This window comes from Scyliorhinus torazame, chromosome 10, assembly GCF_047496885.1.
Source record: "Scyliorhinus torazame isolate Kashiwa2021f chromosome 10, sScyTor2.1, whole genome shotgun sequence".
In the NCBI taxonomy this organism is placed as follows: domain Eukaryota; kingdom Metazoa; phylum Chordata; class Chondrichthyes; order Carcharhiniformes; family Scyliorhinidae; genus Scyliorhinus; species Scyliorhinus torazame.
The window spans coordinates 222,422,785-222,442,648 of record NC_092716.1 but is presented as its reverse complement, the minus strand read 5'-3'; the positions used below and the strand labels follow the sequence as shown (position 1 = coordinate 222,442,648).

The 19,864-nt window shown below is 42.9% G+C and overlaps 1 protein-coding gene across 5 annotated transcripts in view; it reads right to left on the bottom strand.

The window, feature by feature from the left end:
• Window positions 1-1,755: 1,755 nt before the first annotated feature.
• tub (TUB bipartite transcription factor) overlaps window positions 1,756-19,864 on the bottom strand; it is a 589,124-nt gene continuing 571,015 nt past the window's right edge. For 4 of the 5 annotated variants that reach the window (XM_072466434.1, XM_072466437.1, XM_072466436.1 and 1 more), the window contains one exon: window positions 1,756-14,727. In XM_072466434.1, the coding sequence (XP_072322535.1) occupies window positions 14,594-14,727 (134 nt within the window). In that variant the 3' untranslated portion in view covers window positions 1,756-14,593. The remainder of the gene's footprint in view (window positions 14,728-19,864) is intronic. The other variant, XR_011933096.1, reaches the window with a different exon arrangement.

Sequence of the window (19,864 nt, the reverse complement as noted above, 5' to 3'; positions counted from 1 at the left end):
ACTGTTGGGCATGGGTGGGTTGTGCTGAGGCACAGGCATGGTATTGTGCTGGGGAGGGGTAGACATAGAACATACAGTGCAGAAGGAGGCCATTCGGCCCATCGAGTCTGCACCGACCCAATTAAGCCCTCACTTCCACCCTATCCCCGTAACCCAATAACCCCTCCTAACCTTTTTGGACACTAAGGGCAATTTATCATGGCCAATCCACCTAACCTGCACGTCTTTGGACAGTGGGAGGAAACCGGAGCACCCGGAGGAAACCCACGCAGACACAGGGAGAACGTGCAGACTCCGCACAGGCAGTGAGAATCCCAAGCCGGGAATCGAACCTGGGACCCTGGCGCTGTGAAGCCACAGTGCTATCCATTTGTGCCACCGTGCTGCAGGGTGCCGGGTGGCAGCCGCTGACTCGTTGGGGTGGGGAGTGGCGGAATGTAAGGGGGTGGCATGCAGAACTGGTGACATTCCTCGCTCTGACGGCCACTGCCACTGCCTCCCAGGCGGCACTAATTGACCTGCGGCTGACCCTCCGGGCCTTCGGCGGAACAGGGTGGCCCATCTGGATTCCACTGCGTCCAACAGTCTGGCCAGGTCGGTATCATTGAACATGGGGCTGGCCTGCGCGGTGGCCGGGCTGTGTGCTGTCTGGGGTTTCCTCCAGACGGAATGGGCCATGCAAATCAGCTGGTGGGATTGCCATTTCCACCGTAAGGCCTGTGGGGGATCATTACCGCCCCTAATTGACGTTAGATACCAGCCGCGGTCTCGCCAGGTCGGCTGTCAGGAAGCACCCGGCAAATTGCATTCGCTACCACACTTAGTTCTTCTCCCGTTACATTCTTTTCATAGATCATACTGTTAGTATGTGCTGATGAGCTTTGAGAATTACATGAAAAGACACTGCAATGCTCATGCCTCTGCCCAGGCTGACTATAATCCCAGGACTCTCAAACCAATATCCCACATCCTTGTCTGCAGGCCTCAATCTTCAAATATTATGCTTCTTACAACCTTATCGTCTGTTCCAGAGTCCTCTCAGTCTCCCAATTCAGCAGCTGTAGCTTCCTCCCCATGCTCAGACTCATTTCTCACTCAATATAGTACAAAAAAACATCTTTGTATCTGTGGTTGAAATGGTATGAAATCAGCTTGAGTAAGTGTCACCTTTCACCTGGGCATGGTCACTGGGTTTATTTTCCACTGCAACACAAGGTTTTCATTTTGATGCAAAAGAGAACATAGAAAAATATAGGAATTCCTTGTCCATTGTGTGACTATAATGTGTGACGAACTTCGTGGCTGGAGCAGTGGCACAGTGGATAGCCACACTGCTGCCTCACAGCTCCAGGGACCCGGGTTCAATTCCAGCCTCGGGTAACTGTCTGTGTAGAGTTTGCACGTTCTCCCCGTGTCTGCGTGGGTTTCCTCCCACAGTCCAATGATGTGCAGGTTAGGTTGATTGGCTGTGCTAAATTGCCCCATAGTGTCCAAAAGTTTAGGTGGGGCTACTGGGTTACAGGGGTAGGGTGGAGGCGTGGGCTTAAGTAGGGTGCTCTTTCCAAGGGCTGGCGCAGAATTGATGGGTCGAATAGCCTCCTTCTGCACTGTAAATTCTATAGTGTGAACAATCATTGGTAGATTTTGCAATACCACAATAAAATTCTTATTTTTACTTTGATCGATGAAATAGTGATGGGAAATTGACTACTGTACATTATATATGAACGTTAACGTAATCAATTAAAACAGCAAGATTTTTAAAAGTTATTTATTTAAAAATTCCATTGAACAAGTAGGATCCTTACATGACATAGAACACTGTCACTTGCCTTTAGTTAAATAACAAAAATGGTCCCAGTAAATGGTCATTAAATTCTTTCAACATATTATTGATGCAAATAAAATGGGACTCTCAGCTGTCATATTACATGTGTCGGTGCATTCTGATAGTGAAGACAGACTGTGAGTAGAAGCAGCATGAGAGAAATTACAAGTGGCCTGATAAAATATGAAGCCAAGTTTAAACATACAGCACACATTTGAAATACATGGCATTTAATCAATGGGTTTTACATAAAATATGATGTAAAAATCAGGTCACGACTTGTAGGCCATCACACAAACTAATCATGAGCCACTTATGGCAACAAGACAAAGCAGGGGGCCCTTCACTCAAGTGATGTCTACACGCAGTGTTTTACATTAGGGTTTATCATGCTGTACGCAGTTACGATACATAATGATAACATTAAATTTATTGGAATACATCAATTATTTAATATTTATAACAGGAAATAAAACATCTGAATACATGGTCTCCATATATGAAGAGTAAGTCAATACAGCAGTAAACATTCCATGCATGTTAGCAGGTAGCAACACAAGTCTCACCGTGCGTAAGACGCACATGCAAAACACATTCATATTTTTAAAAAATTACTGAACTTTAATACCTTCCAAAACAAAGTCAGCTGACTGATGTGGACAAATTGTAAAATATGTAACACAACCTTAGCGTGTTAACTTCAATCCAGTGGATTAAAACAGCCGTACTAAAATCACATTGTATACTAAAATATTCATCGTCGTATTTCTATAGCTTTGCACTTTAAAAAGGTCATAAATTATTATTTATGAAACCCACTCCCATTTATATATTCACTGTGCAAATGAGCTCTCTAGCTCCACAAAGCTCAAGTCACGATCAAAACCAATACTACGTGGTTTTATCTCCGTGAAGACTGCATTGATGGACTGATTACAAGCAAACGAAAAGAGTCCAAGTGTGGCTCTATCAGCAGTCTGCATTTTTGCTCTTCTCTAAACTACTGCTACTCAATGAACAGTGCAACTGAATGTGCAAACAGCTGGAAATGACAAGAGTCTAAAACATCATGTAGATATCAACTGTGTCTCAGGAGTAGTCCTCTTGCCTCTTAAGTCCAGAAGGTTGTGGGTTCAATTTCCACTCCAGAGACTCGAGCACAGAGATCTAACCTGACGCGCCAGTATTGTGTTAAGGGAGTGCTGCACTGTCAGAGGTGCCGTCTTCAGATATTAAGTATGGGGTGCGGCAGAATAGTGGTTATATTAATAGATTAGCAGCCTGGACGAGTGATCTGGATGCATGAGTTTCAAATCCAACCACAGCAGCTGGGGAATTTTAAATAGTTAAATTTGTAGTAATAGTGACCATAAAACTATTTGATTGTCATTAAAAGCCAATTGAGTTCACTCATCGCCTTTAGTGAGGGCCACCTGCCACTCTTGACCAATCTAGTCTACGTGTGAGACCAGACCCACAGCAATGTGGTTGGCTCTTCATTGCTTTCTTAAATGTCCTAGCTAGGACTCAGTTATATTCGAGTAGAGAGCTCGCCACCACTTTCTCAAGGGAAATTTCGGAATGGGAAATAAATGCCGGCCATGCCAGTGACAACCACAACATGTGAATGATTAGAAAATAAAATGATGGGAAAAGGCTTGCTTGGGGCCGGTTCCTGTGCTGTAATTACTATGCCACATAGAAAGAATACAGGTTAATTGAGGGAACAATTGATTGATAGACTTGGAAAGGTTGAACAATTACAAATTATATAACATAATAAACAGTAAGGTTTAAGCCGGTATCTGAAACCGGGGTCTGAACCCTGCTCCAGTTGAGGCAATTAAAGTTTCTCCTGCTTGTCATTACGGAGCAAAGACGAATAAATCTGAGCAAAACCTGCACCATTGGGTGTTTGTTTGTTCTCCCAATATGGGTGTTAACATGGTGAGGTGACACAGCAGCGAGCTAGTGGGAGCTTCCACATTCAATACCATTAACCAAAATCAAAGCGAACTAATGGCCTGAATGGTGCTTGGCTATGGGAGCTCACTGCTGGCAATTGGACAGAACTATTCTTAAAGGATGCAGTTGCGGTTTTCAAGAGAGGCTGTTTTGTTATGTAGCAGGAAAGGAATCGCGGCTGAACAAAGAAACTCCTTTTTCACATGACCCTTTGAGAGGTACTGATGGGAGAAGTGCAGCATGGAAATGTTGGCCTCTTTGGTATACAAGGCACATAAGACGTGTCCAAGCTGTAAATATTGTCTACTGTGTGACTGCTGTTCTGGAGAATGTGGGAGAAGGTGAGGGAGTAGGCCGAAAGCTTCAGGAATGCATTTTATGAACAAATGATACAGACCACTGCTCCTTCACACACAATGACACTGTGATTGAAGCTGCTTACCAAATCCTCTGATTAGAACTCTTTCTAAGCCTTACTTCCATGTCCATACTGCACAAGGACGCACATTCCCACTTAAAATTGGGACTGTCCTCACATGACCATTTGCAAAGGTGACCCTGTAAACCAAACTTACCACATGACTACCCCTATGAAGATCACATTAGCTGGGATACAGGGTGGCTTTGGCTGTTTTCATCAATAGGCTCTTCGAATATCCAATATTTTAGCATGGCCCCTCTGCTTAAGAACAAAATAATGTGCAATTGGAAAGAAAACACTAGAATGAGAGAATTAAAAAAAAAAAAATTTAGAGTACCAATTAATTTTATCCAATTAAGGGGCAATTTAGCATGGCCAATCCACCTACCCTGCAGATCTTTGGGTTGTGGGGGCGAAACCCACGCAAACACGGGGAGAATGTGCAAACTCCACCCGGACAGTGACCCAGAGCCGGGATCGAACCTGGGACCTCGGCGCCGTGAGGCATAAGGGCTAACCCATTGCACCACCGTGCTGCCTTAGTGAGAGAATGACACTACACCAGCACCCCCCCACCAACCGCCTCCATCTTAATCTCACCCAAGTTGCCATTCAAACTATATACACAGAGCTGTGTCATATGTTAACCATGAAGGATGTCATTCTTTCAATATCCAGTTGGTACTAAGTCAATAATATGGACTAATGCTTCTACTGTTAAATAAATCATGTGTTCCTGCTTTATTTGATGAGGAAGCATGAGTGAACATAGAACATACAGAACATACAGTGCAGAAGGAGGCCATTCGGCCCATCGAGTCTGCACTGACCCACTTAAGCTCTCACTTCCACCTTATCCCCATAACCCAATAGCCCCTCCTAACCTTTTGGTCACGAAGGGCAATTTAGCACGCCCAATCCACCTAACCTGCACGTCTTTGGACTGTGGGAGGAAACCGGAGCACCCGGAGGAAACCCTCGCAGACACGGGAGAAGGTGCAGACTCCGCACAGACAGTGACCCAGCAGGGAATTGAACCTGGGACCCTGGCGCTGTGAAGCCACAGTGCTAGCCACTTGTGCTACCATGCTGCCCTGAGTGAAAGGATATTTTTGAAGAATGAGATTATTTCTACAGCAATTTACATGACATGCTTGTAGCAGTCACAAACAGAAACAAAGTGTAGATACATCGTCTCATACAATAATGAGTTCAATGAACTATCAAAATACTGATTGATTGCTTTAGATGCCGCGACTTACCAGGGGGTGCCTTTCAGACAGCTCATTCCCTGTTCCATGTCTCATAAACAACTGACATCTGCTGCATTATCTATAGCTTCTTGCAGAGATGTTTTACTATGGAAGCCGAAGGACAAGACAACAAAGCATAGTTGAAGAGAAGGATGAAAAGGCAATGAGGAATTCACTGTTCAGCCACTAAGGCACTGACGAAGACAGCAGCGTGGGTTTAATTCCTGTATCGCTGAGGTTATTCACGAAGGCCCTGCCTTCTCAACCTTCCCCCTCGCCTAAGGTGTGGTAATGCCCAGGTTAAATTACCTCCTCAAAGGGGAAAGCAGCCTGTTGTCATCTGGGACTATGGCGACTTTACCGTTACTTCCTTAAACACCTCCACATGCATATTAATGTACAATTGGCCAAATACCAACTATTCCCAACTTTGCTGTGCTGCCTCTTTATTCAAGCCTATGGCTTGCATTTCCTCAGCACGATATCCAAATCAGGTGTAATGCATTTATTGAATTCATTGTATAGATTGTGACTGATGTTAGCGTGCTTTTGTAATCGTGCTTTCCCTATGTGCTGATGGATTGATTGTAATGTTTAGCTTCTAAGCCCCAAGTCATTCTTTGTGGAAAGAGTAAGTTTGCTGGCTGTAAGGTTTCACTGCTAGCCTGCTGGAATTCAGTTGGCTCTAGACCATAGAATTAGGACCATAGAATTCCGACAGCGCAGAAGGAGGCCATTCGGCCCATTGAGTCTGCATGTCCCTCTGAAAGAGCACCCTACTTAGGCCCATTTCCCTGACCCATCTCCTTAACCCCACCTAAACTACACATCCTTGGACACTATGGGGCAATTTAGCATGACCAGCCTACCTCACCTAACGTGCACATCTTTGGACTGTGGGAGAAACCGGAGCACCCGGAGGAAACCCACGCAGACATGAGGAGAAAGTGCAAACTCCACACAGTCACCCAATGTCCAAATCAAATCCGGATCCCTGGCACTGTGAGGCAGCAGTGCTAACTACTATGCCACAGTGCCACCCTTATGGTGTGAATTGCAGTGGCCCTACACCGAAGCCAACCAATCTAATGCCTTTCTGGCTACTGGTTCTACCTGTTTGCTGGTACCTTCACTGACATTTATGCAAGAATGTTTGATTCAACGGATCTGATGTGGACTTAAAAGGCAACCATTGATCTTTGGCTATTACAATCATCAACACACTGTTAGTCATTCCTTCATGTCCACTGCTCTGATTTAAGAGCTGAAATGTAAGCAGCTATGAGATCTGTGAATCTCTGCCTCAATCTCTGTAGCCTAGCTGCTGACATTATACAGTAAGCCAAGAGTATCTTTAAGACTTGAATACAACTCCTCTATGTCATAGTATGAGCCTTCATGAGAGATGCTTCCACTGTGCCTATGACCTGCAGTGTTTAGGAATCTGTTGCCGCTGCTAAAGAACTTGCCAAGTTACTTCATGACAGACTACAGTGCAGATAATCTTTCATCCAAGATTTATAGGTAAGAGCTTCCATGATATTTCAGCATTTGCAGTATGTGTTCTGCAGAGAAAGTCACTCAGATGGACAATCCTGCTGAGAAAGAAATCTGTGTCAAAGCACATCATGGGGGGAGGCACGGTGGCGCAGTGGTTAGCACCGCTGCCTCACAGCGCCGAAGACCTGGGTCGATCCCAGCCCCAGGTCATTGTCAGTGTGGAGTTTGCACATTCTCCCTCACAACCCAAAGATGTGTAGGGTAGGTGGATTGGCCTCGCTAAATTGCCCCTTAATTGGAAAAATAAATGAATTGGGTACTTTAAATTTAAAAAAACGTCAAAGCATGTCATGTGGTGTCTGCAGCTGGAACTGGTACAGATGAACCAGAAACCATTCTGGGCATCTAACCAGTAGTTTTCCGGCTTTGACACCAATTACCCTTACACTCACTTACACACTGTCTATATACTGATTTGTGTGTGCGTTGGTGCTTGGAAACAGTGGTGATTGTGATGCAGGTTGCTGTGAGCTGCAGGTTCTTTCATTGGCTTTGCCTTCACTCTGCCCTGTATTCCTAAGAAAAGAAAAAAGAACAAAATATCAAACTGTCATTGTAATAAACCTCTCCCAAACACTATGTTAATTGTATGATATGTTATATAACGTGACTTAAGTTCAATGTGTGGCTGAGTAACAGTCATTCAGTATGAACTATATACCAACTATCTACTGACTGCACCTATTATAAAATATATGTTATGAATGTGTGTAACTAGATTAGAGAAATGGGGTAGAATTTCCACGGCAGATCTCCAGTTTCTATATTGGAGAATAGGGCAGCCTCCAACTTCAGCACTGCTCACTGCCTCAATATTTTCCTGCCCAGTTATGACAGGAACGGTCACTCAAATAGATCTGCGTACTGAATTGATTAGTGCCCCACCCATGCCAATGGATCCACTGAGTGAATACCAAGAAAAAAACCTAGGACTGAAGTATGGCAATTATGTGTAATAGAGAAAATCTTTTGCAGCTTGGTATAAACTAAACAAGCAGCATTCTAATTCACAAGCACTTCTAGTGTAACTCCGCCAAAGTGTGACACTCCATACAGCTTAGCATGTGAATGAGGCACTTGTTCTTCATATCTTTTTTATACAGCTGTATCCCCATCCATGTCAAACATTTATTTCCCCGCTTCCTTTGTGCTAGTACTGCACTGGTTAACCTCTTACAGGTTGCATTGTTCATTTGACAGGTATTCAAAAATTTGAGGATGTATTTACTTGCATGGCCCTGTTTGGCAAGTGCTGGTTTTGTCCAACAATATTCTTTGTTTACCTTAGCTGATTTCTTCAGGGTCGACATCTTTTACCGAATATCCCCTCTAGTCCATTAGATTCAGTCGACAGTATTGCCCATTTTGCTAAACCATCCCATGTTTGTGGTTCCAGATACTTCTAGGGATGGTGGCCATTTCTGCCATAAATAGAACGCAATTTTAATTTATGGTTTCTAAATGATTACAATGCTGGAAGATCAGGCAGCCTCAGGAATGCACATGCCCACTGTTCAGATGAAGGTCCATGCCGCAATGGAGGTGTGCCCCAATTCCACTAGAGTCAGCTATCTGTCCATTAATACTACGTTTCTCAGCCTCGTGTTCCTACATTCTCTTTGAACAATGTTAAGAGTTGATCTGCACCGATTATAAAATATGTGTAATGAATGTGCATAAGTACACCAGAGAAATAGGGTAGAATTTCCATGGCAGTGGATCTCCAGCTTTTATGTTGGAAATTAATTTGTGGATTAAAATTCTCTCCACAGCAGACATAAAAGAATCTTTAAAAAAAAAACGCATTTTCAATTTGTTTCCAATAAGCTAATCCAGATAATTGGGCCAAGGCATCAGTGCAAGTGACATTGGTCTAATAGCCATCGCAGAGATGTGGTTGCGTAGTAGCAAAGGTTGGGAAGAAATATTCCTGGGTACGTGACATTTCAAAAAGACAGATAAAATGGAAATGGGGTGAAGGTAGCCGTGATAATAAAGGGTAATACAAGGACAGTCATGAGGCATGATCCACGAATTAGGAGTATAATCAGTATGGGTGGAGATAAGAAAAATACAAAGGGGTAAAAACACTGGTGGGAATAGTTTCTTGGACCTCCAACAATACCTGTACAACATATCATCAAGAAGTAAGAGCAGCTTGTATCAAAGCTAATGCAATAATCATGGGGAACTTTAATCTTCACATCGACGAGACAAATCAAATTGGCAGAAGTAGTTTGGAGGATGGGTTCATGTAATGTATTTGAGACAGCATCGAAGAAAATTACATTGTAGAACCAACAAGGGAAAAGGCCACTTTATATCTTGCCTTGTTTAATGAGACAGGTTAAATAGTAATTTCATCGCAAGGGATCCTTTGGCGAAGAATGATCACAATATGATAGAAGTTCACATTGAATTCAAGAGTAATGTACTCAAGTGTGAAGCTAGAGTCTTAAACCTAAATAAACCCAAAGGTATGAGGGTCAAGCTGGCTCAGGTAGAATGGAAAATTTATATTGTAAGATATGACAGTAGATGAGCAACGGCAGACATTTAAGGACCTACCTCTTAATTATCAACAAATATACATTCATTGTGAAGTTAAAAACTCCACAGGGAAAATGATCCATCTGTGACTAACTACAGAGGTTAAGGGCAAGTTAAAAGAAGAGGCTTCAAATATTGCCAAGAAGAGCAGTAAACCGAAGGATTGGAGAAGTTTTAGAAACAAGCAACAGATGATCAAAATATTGATAAAGAGGGAAAAAATAGAAAGAGAGCAAACTAGTCAGAAATATAGAAACAGATTGTAAGAGGTTGAAAAGGAAGAAAGTAATGAAAGTATATGTAGATCCTTTAGATGCTGAAACAGGAAAAATTGTCATGGGGAATAAGGAAATGACAGAAATGTAAAATTAATAGTTTTCCTCCTCCTTCCTTGTAGAAAACACAACAGATCAGAAATAGTGGGGAACCAAGGGCCTAGCCAGATTGAGAAACGTAAAGTAATTTATATGAGTAAGGATCAAATAAATTAATGTGACTAAAAGCTGACAAATGCCCCCGCCCCCCCAGACCTGATGGACTGCATTCTAGGGTTCTAAGAGAGATAGCAGCAGAGATGGTGGATGCATTGGTTGTGATCTTCCAAAGTTCCCTAAATTCTGGAATGGCCCTAGTGGATTGGAAGGTACCAAATGCAACAGCACTATTCAAAAATGAAGGGAGAGGAAGAGCAGGCCTGACATCAGTCACTGCAGACAACATTTTGGTAAGTGGTCACATTTTTGGAGTGGTAACAGGATGCTTAGAAAATCCCCATGATTGGAAGAGTCAACATGGCGTTATGAAAGGAAAATGGTGTTTCACAAATTTATTTGAGTTTTTTTGAGCATAGGGGAGATCAAGAAAATAAGTTTATTTGGATTTTCAAAAGGTATTCATTAATGTGCCATATAAAAGGTTATTTAGGACTGTGAAGAGCAAGAGGGCTGTGAACCTTTGAAATTCTGTAACCCAGAAGACTGGAGATACTGTCATTTAGTATATTCAAGATCAACAGATATTGGGATTCTAAGGAATCAAGGGATATGGAAATTGGGTGAGTAAGCGGAGTTCAAGTTGAAAATCAGCCAAGATCTGGTGGAGTAGACTGATAGGGGGAGTTCGGCCTGCTCCTGCTGCTATTTCCTCTGTCCGCATGGTGTGTCAGAAAAATCAGATTTGTGGTCAGAGGCCAGTATTATAACGGAGTTAACTCTACTCATATAACCAGTAACACTCTTCTTTTGTGGTAATGTTGACTCTCACACCATGGTAGCACAGTGGTTAGCACTGTTGCTTCACAGCACCAGGGTCCCAGGTTCGATTCCCGGCTTGCGTCACTGTCTGTGCGAAGTCTGCACGTTCTCCCTGTGTCTGCGTGGGTTTCTTCCGGGTGCTCCGGTTTCCAACCGCAAGTCCAGAAAGACTTGCTATTAGGTGAATTGGACATTCTGAATTCTCCCTCCGTGTACCCAAATAGGCGCCAGAATGTGGTGACTAGGGGCTTTTCACAGTAACTTAATTGCAGTGTTAATGTAAGCCTACTTGTGACAATAAAGATTATTATCAATTGAGATCCACTTTCTTTCATCCCAGTAAAAGTGGGCACACATATCATAATCAGTAAGAGCTGGAATACCAGAACCGCTGAGCTGTTTATTTCAATGGTGAATTCAAACCCTTTACTTACTTGAAGTCAGAAAATATCAGCCTAGAAAATATGCACTATTGATTCATGGTTGAGTAAATTGTTTTATCCATTAATTTATTTGATGTGGTATAGTTAAAACTTTGGATAGTTAAAATTCTTTGTTTAATGCTGCAGCCCAAGAAATTCAATATGAACGCTTTGTGTGATAATATCACACAACCAAGTGCCGCGTTTAATTCCGTAACTTTTACAAGATTCTTTTTATCCTGTCACCCTGAGATAAAGAAAACAAAGGCAGTTTATTATCATAGTTACTGCTTCATGATGTGCCAGCTCAGTTGGCAGCTCTCCCGCCTCTGTGCCAGAATTTCGCGGGTTCATGTCCCATTCCAGGACTTGAGCCCAAAAGCCAAGGCCGACTCTCTGGTTTAGCATCTTGGACGTTCTGCATGCTCGGAGGTCTTTCAGATGAGAGGTTAAACCGATGCCCCGTCTGGCCTCTCAGCTGGATGCAAATGATCCCAATGTGCTATTTCGAGGAAAAGTGGGGGGGGGTATCCCTGGTGTCCCGGGGCAATATTTATACCCTCAATCAACATCACAATAACAGATTATCTGGTCATTATTACATTGCTGTTTGTGGGAGCTTGCTGTGCAAAATCTGGCTGCTGTGTTTCCTACATTACATCAGTAACCTCCCTTCAGAAGTCTCATGGTTACAGGCAGTAAAGCATTTTGGGACATCCTGTGGTCAAATAAGATGCAGTATAAATCCAAATCTTTCTTTTTTTGATAGTGGTCTCATACAGCTTCCAGGTTTAATCTTTCAAATAGCTCGATACTTTAAAGGGCTCGGCAATTAATATGTTAATGCGTATCCATCCACCCACCAGGGCCTGTATGCACACAAGAGCATTACCCTATTCTCCCCAAGACAGCACATTTTCCTCAGTAATGCTCAATTCGAAATTGAATGGACGAAGGTCAGAGGTCCCAGATTTTTTTTTTACATTAACAATATCCAGTAAATTCTGTTTCAGGGAAAATCTCATCCAAAGGGATTTGTCATGGTATCTCCACAGATGCACATACCCTTCAGAAAGATCCAATCTTTGACCTCAGCACAATCATTTTAAGTTATTTCCAAGTAAAACACCTTTATTGTTAATGTGGAATCAGGAGAAAAGTGGACCTCAGATGATTCCTAGACATTTTTAGGATCCGTCAGAGTTTTGATTTCTGCATCAAAGATTCTTCAACTTCACGGCAAAATCAGGTTGTGCTGTTCATGGAGACAGTGGCAATAAAAAACATAGAATTATATAGAATGTACAATACAGAAACAGGCCATTTGGCCCAACGATCTACGCCAGCGTTTTTGCTCCACATGAAACTCATTCCCTCTTCAGCTAACCCTAACCCCTTCTATTCCTTTCCCACGGAACATGGTTATCTAGTTCTGCTTAAATACATTTAAGTGGGTAGCCCCAACTGCACCTTACGGTTGCAATTTCCACATTTTAACCACTAACCATTAATGTCCATTAATATCCATTTTGTTTGAACATTAGAGCTTAGCTTTGTTTACTTGGATACAAATGGGGTGGAAACTAACACAACTTTTCATCCACATAATTTTACATTGAAGCACTGTCCCTTTATAAAATATGTTTTGTTATCAAATCTTAATTGTAATTGCTTTTCATGTAGAATTATAGTTCCCTTTAACAATCCTTCCCTAATTTTTTAAAGTTTATACATTACTGAAGACGACTTTGTATTGATCATTAGTCAAATCTAATCCATGGTAGGGAACAGGACATGCCCATTTTTGCCACACAGGGATAAATGAATTTTCTATAGGTTGCGGAAGTGAGACTGGAGATAAGCATGCCAGAAACTTCCTGGCTATTAGCCGGTGTGCTGTGGTCACGTCTCAATGTTATATTAAGGGAGCCTGCACTGGGGTGGGGATGCAGCAAGGCAGGGTGGGGGGGAGGAGCAGCGGTGGTAATACTGGCCACCTGTCCGCCACTATTGGATCGCCAATTATCCATTGAGTACACTGATCAAAAGCCAGGCCAATGAGTGGAAGAGGCTCCTGAAGTCAGACCAAAGAGTCATCAACGCCTCATTCAATTTAATCCAATCGCTAACGCCTTCTACATTGACAGTCTGGCAGCTCTCCCCATTTTTAAAATTACTAACCTTTGGAAATACTTCAAAATGGGGCCTAAACCTTGAGGCGCCCTCTCATTCACCAACCTACATCAGCAGCTCCCACCGCTGATGGTGGGACTGCTGATCTTCCAGTGAACGGCCTCCTGTTTGGCTTCCAGATTCTGGGACCTGCCTGCCATCCTTAATTAGATGGGGTTCCCAAAGGTGGACACATAATTAGCTACCTCCTTCAAAATATTCCTCTGGATCCCAATGTCAGCATTTGTGGATTCCCAACCCACATTTCGTTCTAATGGGGATACAAGAACAAAACTCCTGCATACGGTGCCAATATCAGGTATCCATTCACACATGAGGAACAGCACACAGATGCAAGCACTCTGTACGCAGTCCCAGCAACATGACCTAATCCCAATATAATGAGAGTGCCTCCTCATTCCTAATGGCATAATTATTTAGACAACACCATCCCACATAAAGTTAAAAAAATTAAAAAGCAAATGAACAATAATTGTTTTTGTTTTAACAATTTGTCTCTTAAGATGAATCCTAATGGTGAATCCCACTTTACATCATTTATTTCTCTTACAAACTGGGCTGTATCACCAAATATCAGTGACATTCATTTGATTATTACTGTGCTGTATAAGGTACTGGCAGAACAAACACAACAGACATTAGTGGAAAGTACTTTCTGACCAAACGGAAAGGAAAAATCTGATTATGTATAAGGGATGACACATGGATTAGTACTTGAAAGGTTAATGTGCAGAAATTTCTCTCATGTTCTGATTCAATACCCTTGGGATTCTATAGCTGCCATTTTCAGATTGGATGTTTTTTTTCCTTTAGTTTCTTTTTAAGACAATGTTTTGTTTCAGAGATCAACACAAAATCACAGCGTCAGTATTTTAAAATGACCCTCTTTGGGCCATGCAAAGAACTGTGCCTACTTTTAAAAAAAAAGCAAAACAGGCACAAGCCTCATTAAAATATTTAAAACGGGATCCTCTCCTGTACTTGGAACCCTGGTACAATTTTACTCATCCCGTAGACTTACAAAGAAATGTATGACACAGAGGATGAATTATGTCTGATGATCTGCAACTGAGATATAAAAGCAAGGAAAGCAATCTTGTCCTTGAAATACATGTTGCTCCTTCGGTATAACGCTTCCAAAGTTCCATTTATTCACAAGCTAGTTTACTATCGAAGCTTGAGAGAGCAATCGCAAATGCTTGCAATGCACACATTGGGTAGTTGTAGTCCATGGTAAAGACATCTTCAGCCACCCGGCCAAACTGCATCACTATATAATCCGCTAAAAGAAAATACAAACACATCAAACTGTTGAATCTTTTAACACCAAATGTCTTCCGATTTGCAGAATGAAGTTCTGCAATTACCTCACATCTGTCCTGCTGCCCTCTACCAGTCATTGAACAACTCAGCTGACAGCAAGCTTAAAGAGGATGATGGAGAGAGTTACAAGACCATAATCTGATCACAGTGCTCAGGTGACATTGTACACCATAAAGCAAAGCTATAGCAGTTTATATGAAATCGCCAATCGCTTCCGATCCTGAAAGCTGTCTTGTTAGTTGTCAAGATCTATACTGTTTCCTTTACTTGATTAGTTTTGAATTCTGTTCCAGTTGTTGATGGATCATGGTGCATTTTGTTCCTCATTAAAATGTTTTGAATTATTTCTGGAAAGCTCACAAATTAATTAATGTACTCCTGCTTTTCAGAGGGGTTGAGGTTCTACAACATAAAAACAATTGGAAACAATGTGCTTTCATCAGGATTTTGTGCAAAATGCCACACTTGAACCATGAGTTCCATAGAATAAAATAGAATAAAAATGGATTTTGGAAATAAGAATTCTATTAGCAGATCAACAATGTCTTTATCTGGCAATGGCTCTTAAAGGCTCTTAAAAACTCTCCACCATTGATTAGCTGGATATTGCTCCATCAGCTTTTTCCATTACAGAGACGGCATGAGGTTAGGACTGAAAACTTACAACAACATGTAATGGAATAAATACTATAGCAACTCAGGTGAAAGAATTGTTCTGATTGTTAGCCACAGCAATGTTGTAAATGCTATTGGAAGAGTTTATCTGATCGGTACTTCTATGAAAATTATACATCCATTTTGTCGAAAGCCCCACCTTTCAACATGAATAAATTGGCAAATGATTGACAATATAAGCCATCCAGTGCGGATAACATGTGCTCTGTCCAGTGAGGCTGAAGCACTAAGCAACATTCATTTTTAAAGGGACTCCTTCAGGCTGCTCAGAAAAATGCCACAAGAACCAGTTTTGTCTCCTAGCCCCACATAAATATTTGTGCCGGTGATTAGAGTACTTTCATGATTGCACCCCTCACTGTCCTTGTTAATCCTTTAAAACTAAGATGAGGAGGAATTTCTTCAGCTAGAGGGTGTTTTGTTATGCTCTTGATGTAGCATAAGCTGCTTCCTTGATGTGCACTCTGACAAAGGAAGGTTCAGACTTGGAGATAGCTTTAACACGTTTATTAAACTATTAACAATTCTCCTACTTGGATTCGACTCTACTGTTAATCCTGTTATAGCTACTCAGACTGACGAACCAGTCTGCTACAGTCCACGTGGTGGGTGTGATGTTCAATCAACCCTGTGTCTGCACTCACTGAGTGTCTCCACTGGAAAGAGACTGAGCATGTGTGATGTGTCCTTTTATATGGGTTGGTGTAATGCCCTCCTGTGGTAGTGTCACCTCGATGTGTATCGTGAATGCCCATTGGTCGTGTTCTATCTTACTGACCTATTGGGTGACTGTCTGTGTGTCATGTCTCTGGTGTTCCCTCTAGTGCCTAGCTAGGTGTAGTGTATGTACATTAACCCTTTGTGTGCACAGTGATGTATATCACCACAGAGGGTGGTGAATCTGTGGAAATCAATGCCACAGAAGGCTGTGGAGGCCAAATCACTGAGTGTCTTTAAGACAGAGATAGATAGATTCTTGATTAATAAGGGGATCGGAGGTTATGGGGAGAAGTCAGGAGAAGAGGGTTGAGAAACATACCAGCCATGATTGACTGGCGGAACAGGCTTGATGGGCTGAATGGTCTAATTCTGCCTCAATAGCTATGGTCTTATGTCCAGGATTCTAATTCAGTCCCACCTTTGCTTAATGCCCACAGTGGAACTGCCAAATACCTGCCCTTGCCTTCCCCACATGATTAACGAGCTGACTGTTGCAATATTGCAGCAATGAAGTAGGAAAATAGTTCAGTCCGCTCACCAATAACATTGGATGCCCATTAACAGATGTTTATATTCCTACAGTATATTTTCCTACAATGGCTAATACTGTAAAACTGTTGGTGTTGCTGTATACTAGAGAGTTAATTTTCCACTGACATTTATTTGGCCCACAGAGGAATCTGAGGAAAAGGTATCTGCTATTCTCTTTCTGACTAAAGTCATTGTTATCAAATGTGTGACACAGTATGAAGTCAGATGTTTTTGGAGCTGAGCTTTAGAGCTGTTCATTGATTAACATAGAATTTACAGTGCAGAAGGAGGCCATTCGGCCCATCGAGACTGCATCGGCTCTTGGAAAGAGCACCCTACCCAAGGTCAACACCTCCACCCGATCCCCATAACCCAGTAACCCTACCCAACACTAAGGGCAATTTTGGACACTAAGGGCAATTTATCATGGCCAATCCACCTAACCTGCACATCTTTGGACTGTGGGGGGAAACCGGAGTACCCGGAGGAAACCCACGCACACACGGGGAGGACGTGCAGACTCCGCACAGACAGTCACCCAAGCCGGGAATCGAACCTGGGACCCTGGAGCTGTGAAGCAATTGTGCTATCCACAATGCTACCGTGTTGCCCATAAATAGCACTGATGCTTGACTAAAGGATACGTCCTGCTGAATGTATGCTCAAACTGAAAGTGTTGACAATGGTGCAGGGTGTAGCTGAAAACCCCTGGGTGGATTGGAGTATTCATCCCAAATTACCTGAGTTGGGATGCAGCAGAAGGGAACCTGTGGATGAATGGCTATGGAACGAGGAATCATGGGTCCAAGTTTCAGAAATTCACCAGCGTTCCTTAGACAGCACCTTTCAAATCCATGACCACAACCATCTAGAAGGACAAGGGCAGTAGAACACCACCATCTGGAAGTTAACTTACAATCATTCACCATCCAGACTTGGAAATATATCACCATTCCTTCACTGTCACTGGGTCAAAATCCTGGCATTCCCTCCCTAACAGCATTGTGGGTGTATCTACACCACATGAACAGCAGCAGTTCAGGAAAGAAGCTCACCACCAACCTCTCAAAGGCAATAAATGCTGGCCAAGCCAACAATACCCACATCGCATGAATGAATAAGAAAACAAATACTCCTATCAGTGCTTAAAAATTGACCTGTGAAAGGCTCTGAAGGGGCAAATCAATCTCTTAAAATATATCCTATTCAACTACTTAGCGATGATATTCTCAATGTTTGCCAATGTGTAAACCTCAACTCAGTGGGGTAGCACCCTCACCTCTGCAACAGAAGGTTACAGGTTCAAGCCCCTCCTGAGGACTGAAGTATATATTGTAGACCGACACCTCAGTGTAGTAATGAAAGAGTTTTCATCCCCGTAAAAGGGTGTAAATCATGGTCGAAGAGTGCTAAACTGAGAGGATTACCCAGGAAACCCTAAGAACCCTTGTAAGGAACTTCTACTTGATCTCACCACATCCTCATAAAAACTTCCAATCCTGCTCCAGCCACACCCCCTCCCACATCAATGGCCAACTGGAAACACCAGTTTAAGGCCAGGACCCAACCTGGTGGACCCTCTTCAAAGTTATGACAAGACTGTGCTAACAGGGCCAGTTCTTTTTTCCATAATGTTAGTGATAGAATCTTATGGGCGTGATTCAATTGAAACACTTCTATGTCCGGTTTTGGGCATGTTTATCGGGCCTGCAGCGCCGAGAAAGACCCATTCTCCAACGGCACTTTTGCCAGTGCAGGAAGAATACTCGCGGATCGGGGTGCCATTTTTAAATACAGCCCCGTCTTTCACACCTCACCCCTCAGCACCCCCACTACAGCTTCCAGACCTTCCCTACTTCACCCAACATACCTCTTCCGGGCACCTCACCATTTTCTCCACTGTACTCTTAACATCTTCATGGCTGCACAATTTTGTCTGGTTTTGCCATTCTGGGATTTAATGTGTACTATAGTTTTTTTTTAATTAAATATTTTATTGAAAATTTTTGGTCAATCAACACAGTACATTGTGCATTCTTTACACAATATTATAACAACACAAATAACAATGACCTATTTTATAAACAAAAAATGAATAAATAATAAATAACAAAAATGAAAACTAGCCCTAATTGGCAACTGCCTTGTCACAAGTAACACTCTCCAAAAATATAATTTAACAGTCCAATATATAATTATCTGTAGCAACGACCTATACATACTATACAGTATATATTAACAACCCTGAGAGTCCTTCTGGTTCCTCCCCCCCCCCCCCCCCGATCCTGGGCTGCTGCTGCTGCCTTCTTTTTCCCATTCCGTCTATCTTTCTGCGAGGTATTCGACGAACGGTTGCCACCGCCTGGTGAACCCTTGAGCCGACCCCCTTAGGACGAACTTAATCCGCTCTAGCTTTATAAACCCCGCCATGTCATTTATCCAGGTCTCCACCCCCGGGGGCGTGGCTTCTTTCCACATTAGCAATATCCTGCGCCGGGCTACTAGGGACGCAAAGGCCAAAACATCGGCCTCTCTCGCCTCCTGCACTCCCGGCTCTTGTGCAACCCCAAATATAGCCAACCCCCAGCTTGGTTCGACCCGGACTCCTACTACTTTTGAAAGCACCTTTGTCACCCCCATCCAAAACCTCTGTAGTGCCGGGCATGACCAAAACATATGGGTATGATTCGCTGGGCTTCTCGAGCACCTCGCACACCTATCCTCCACCCCAAAAAATTTACTGAGCCGTGCTCCAGTCATATGTGCCCTGTGTAATACCTTAAACTGAATCAGGCTTAGCCTGGCACACGAGGACGACGAGTTTACCCTGCTTAGGGCATCTGCCCACAGCCCCTCCTCGATCTCCTCCCCCAGCTCTTCTTCCCATTTCCCTTTTAGTTCATCTACCATAGTCTCCCCTTCGTCCCTCATTTCCCTATATATATCTGACACCTTACCATCCCCCACCCATCTCTTTGAGATCACTCTGTCCTGCACCTCTTGTGTCGGGAGCTGCGGGAATTCCCTCACCTGTTGCCTCGCAAAAGCCCTCAGTTGCATATACCTGAATGCATTCCCTTGGGGCAACCCATATTTCTCGGTCAGCGCTCCCAGACTCGCGAACTTCCCATCCACAAACAGATCTTTCAGTTGCGTTATTCCTGCTCTTT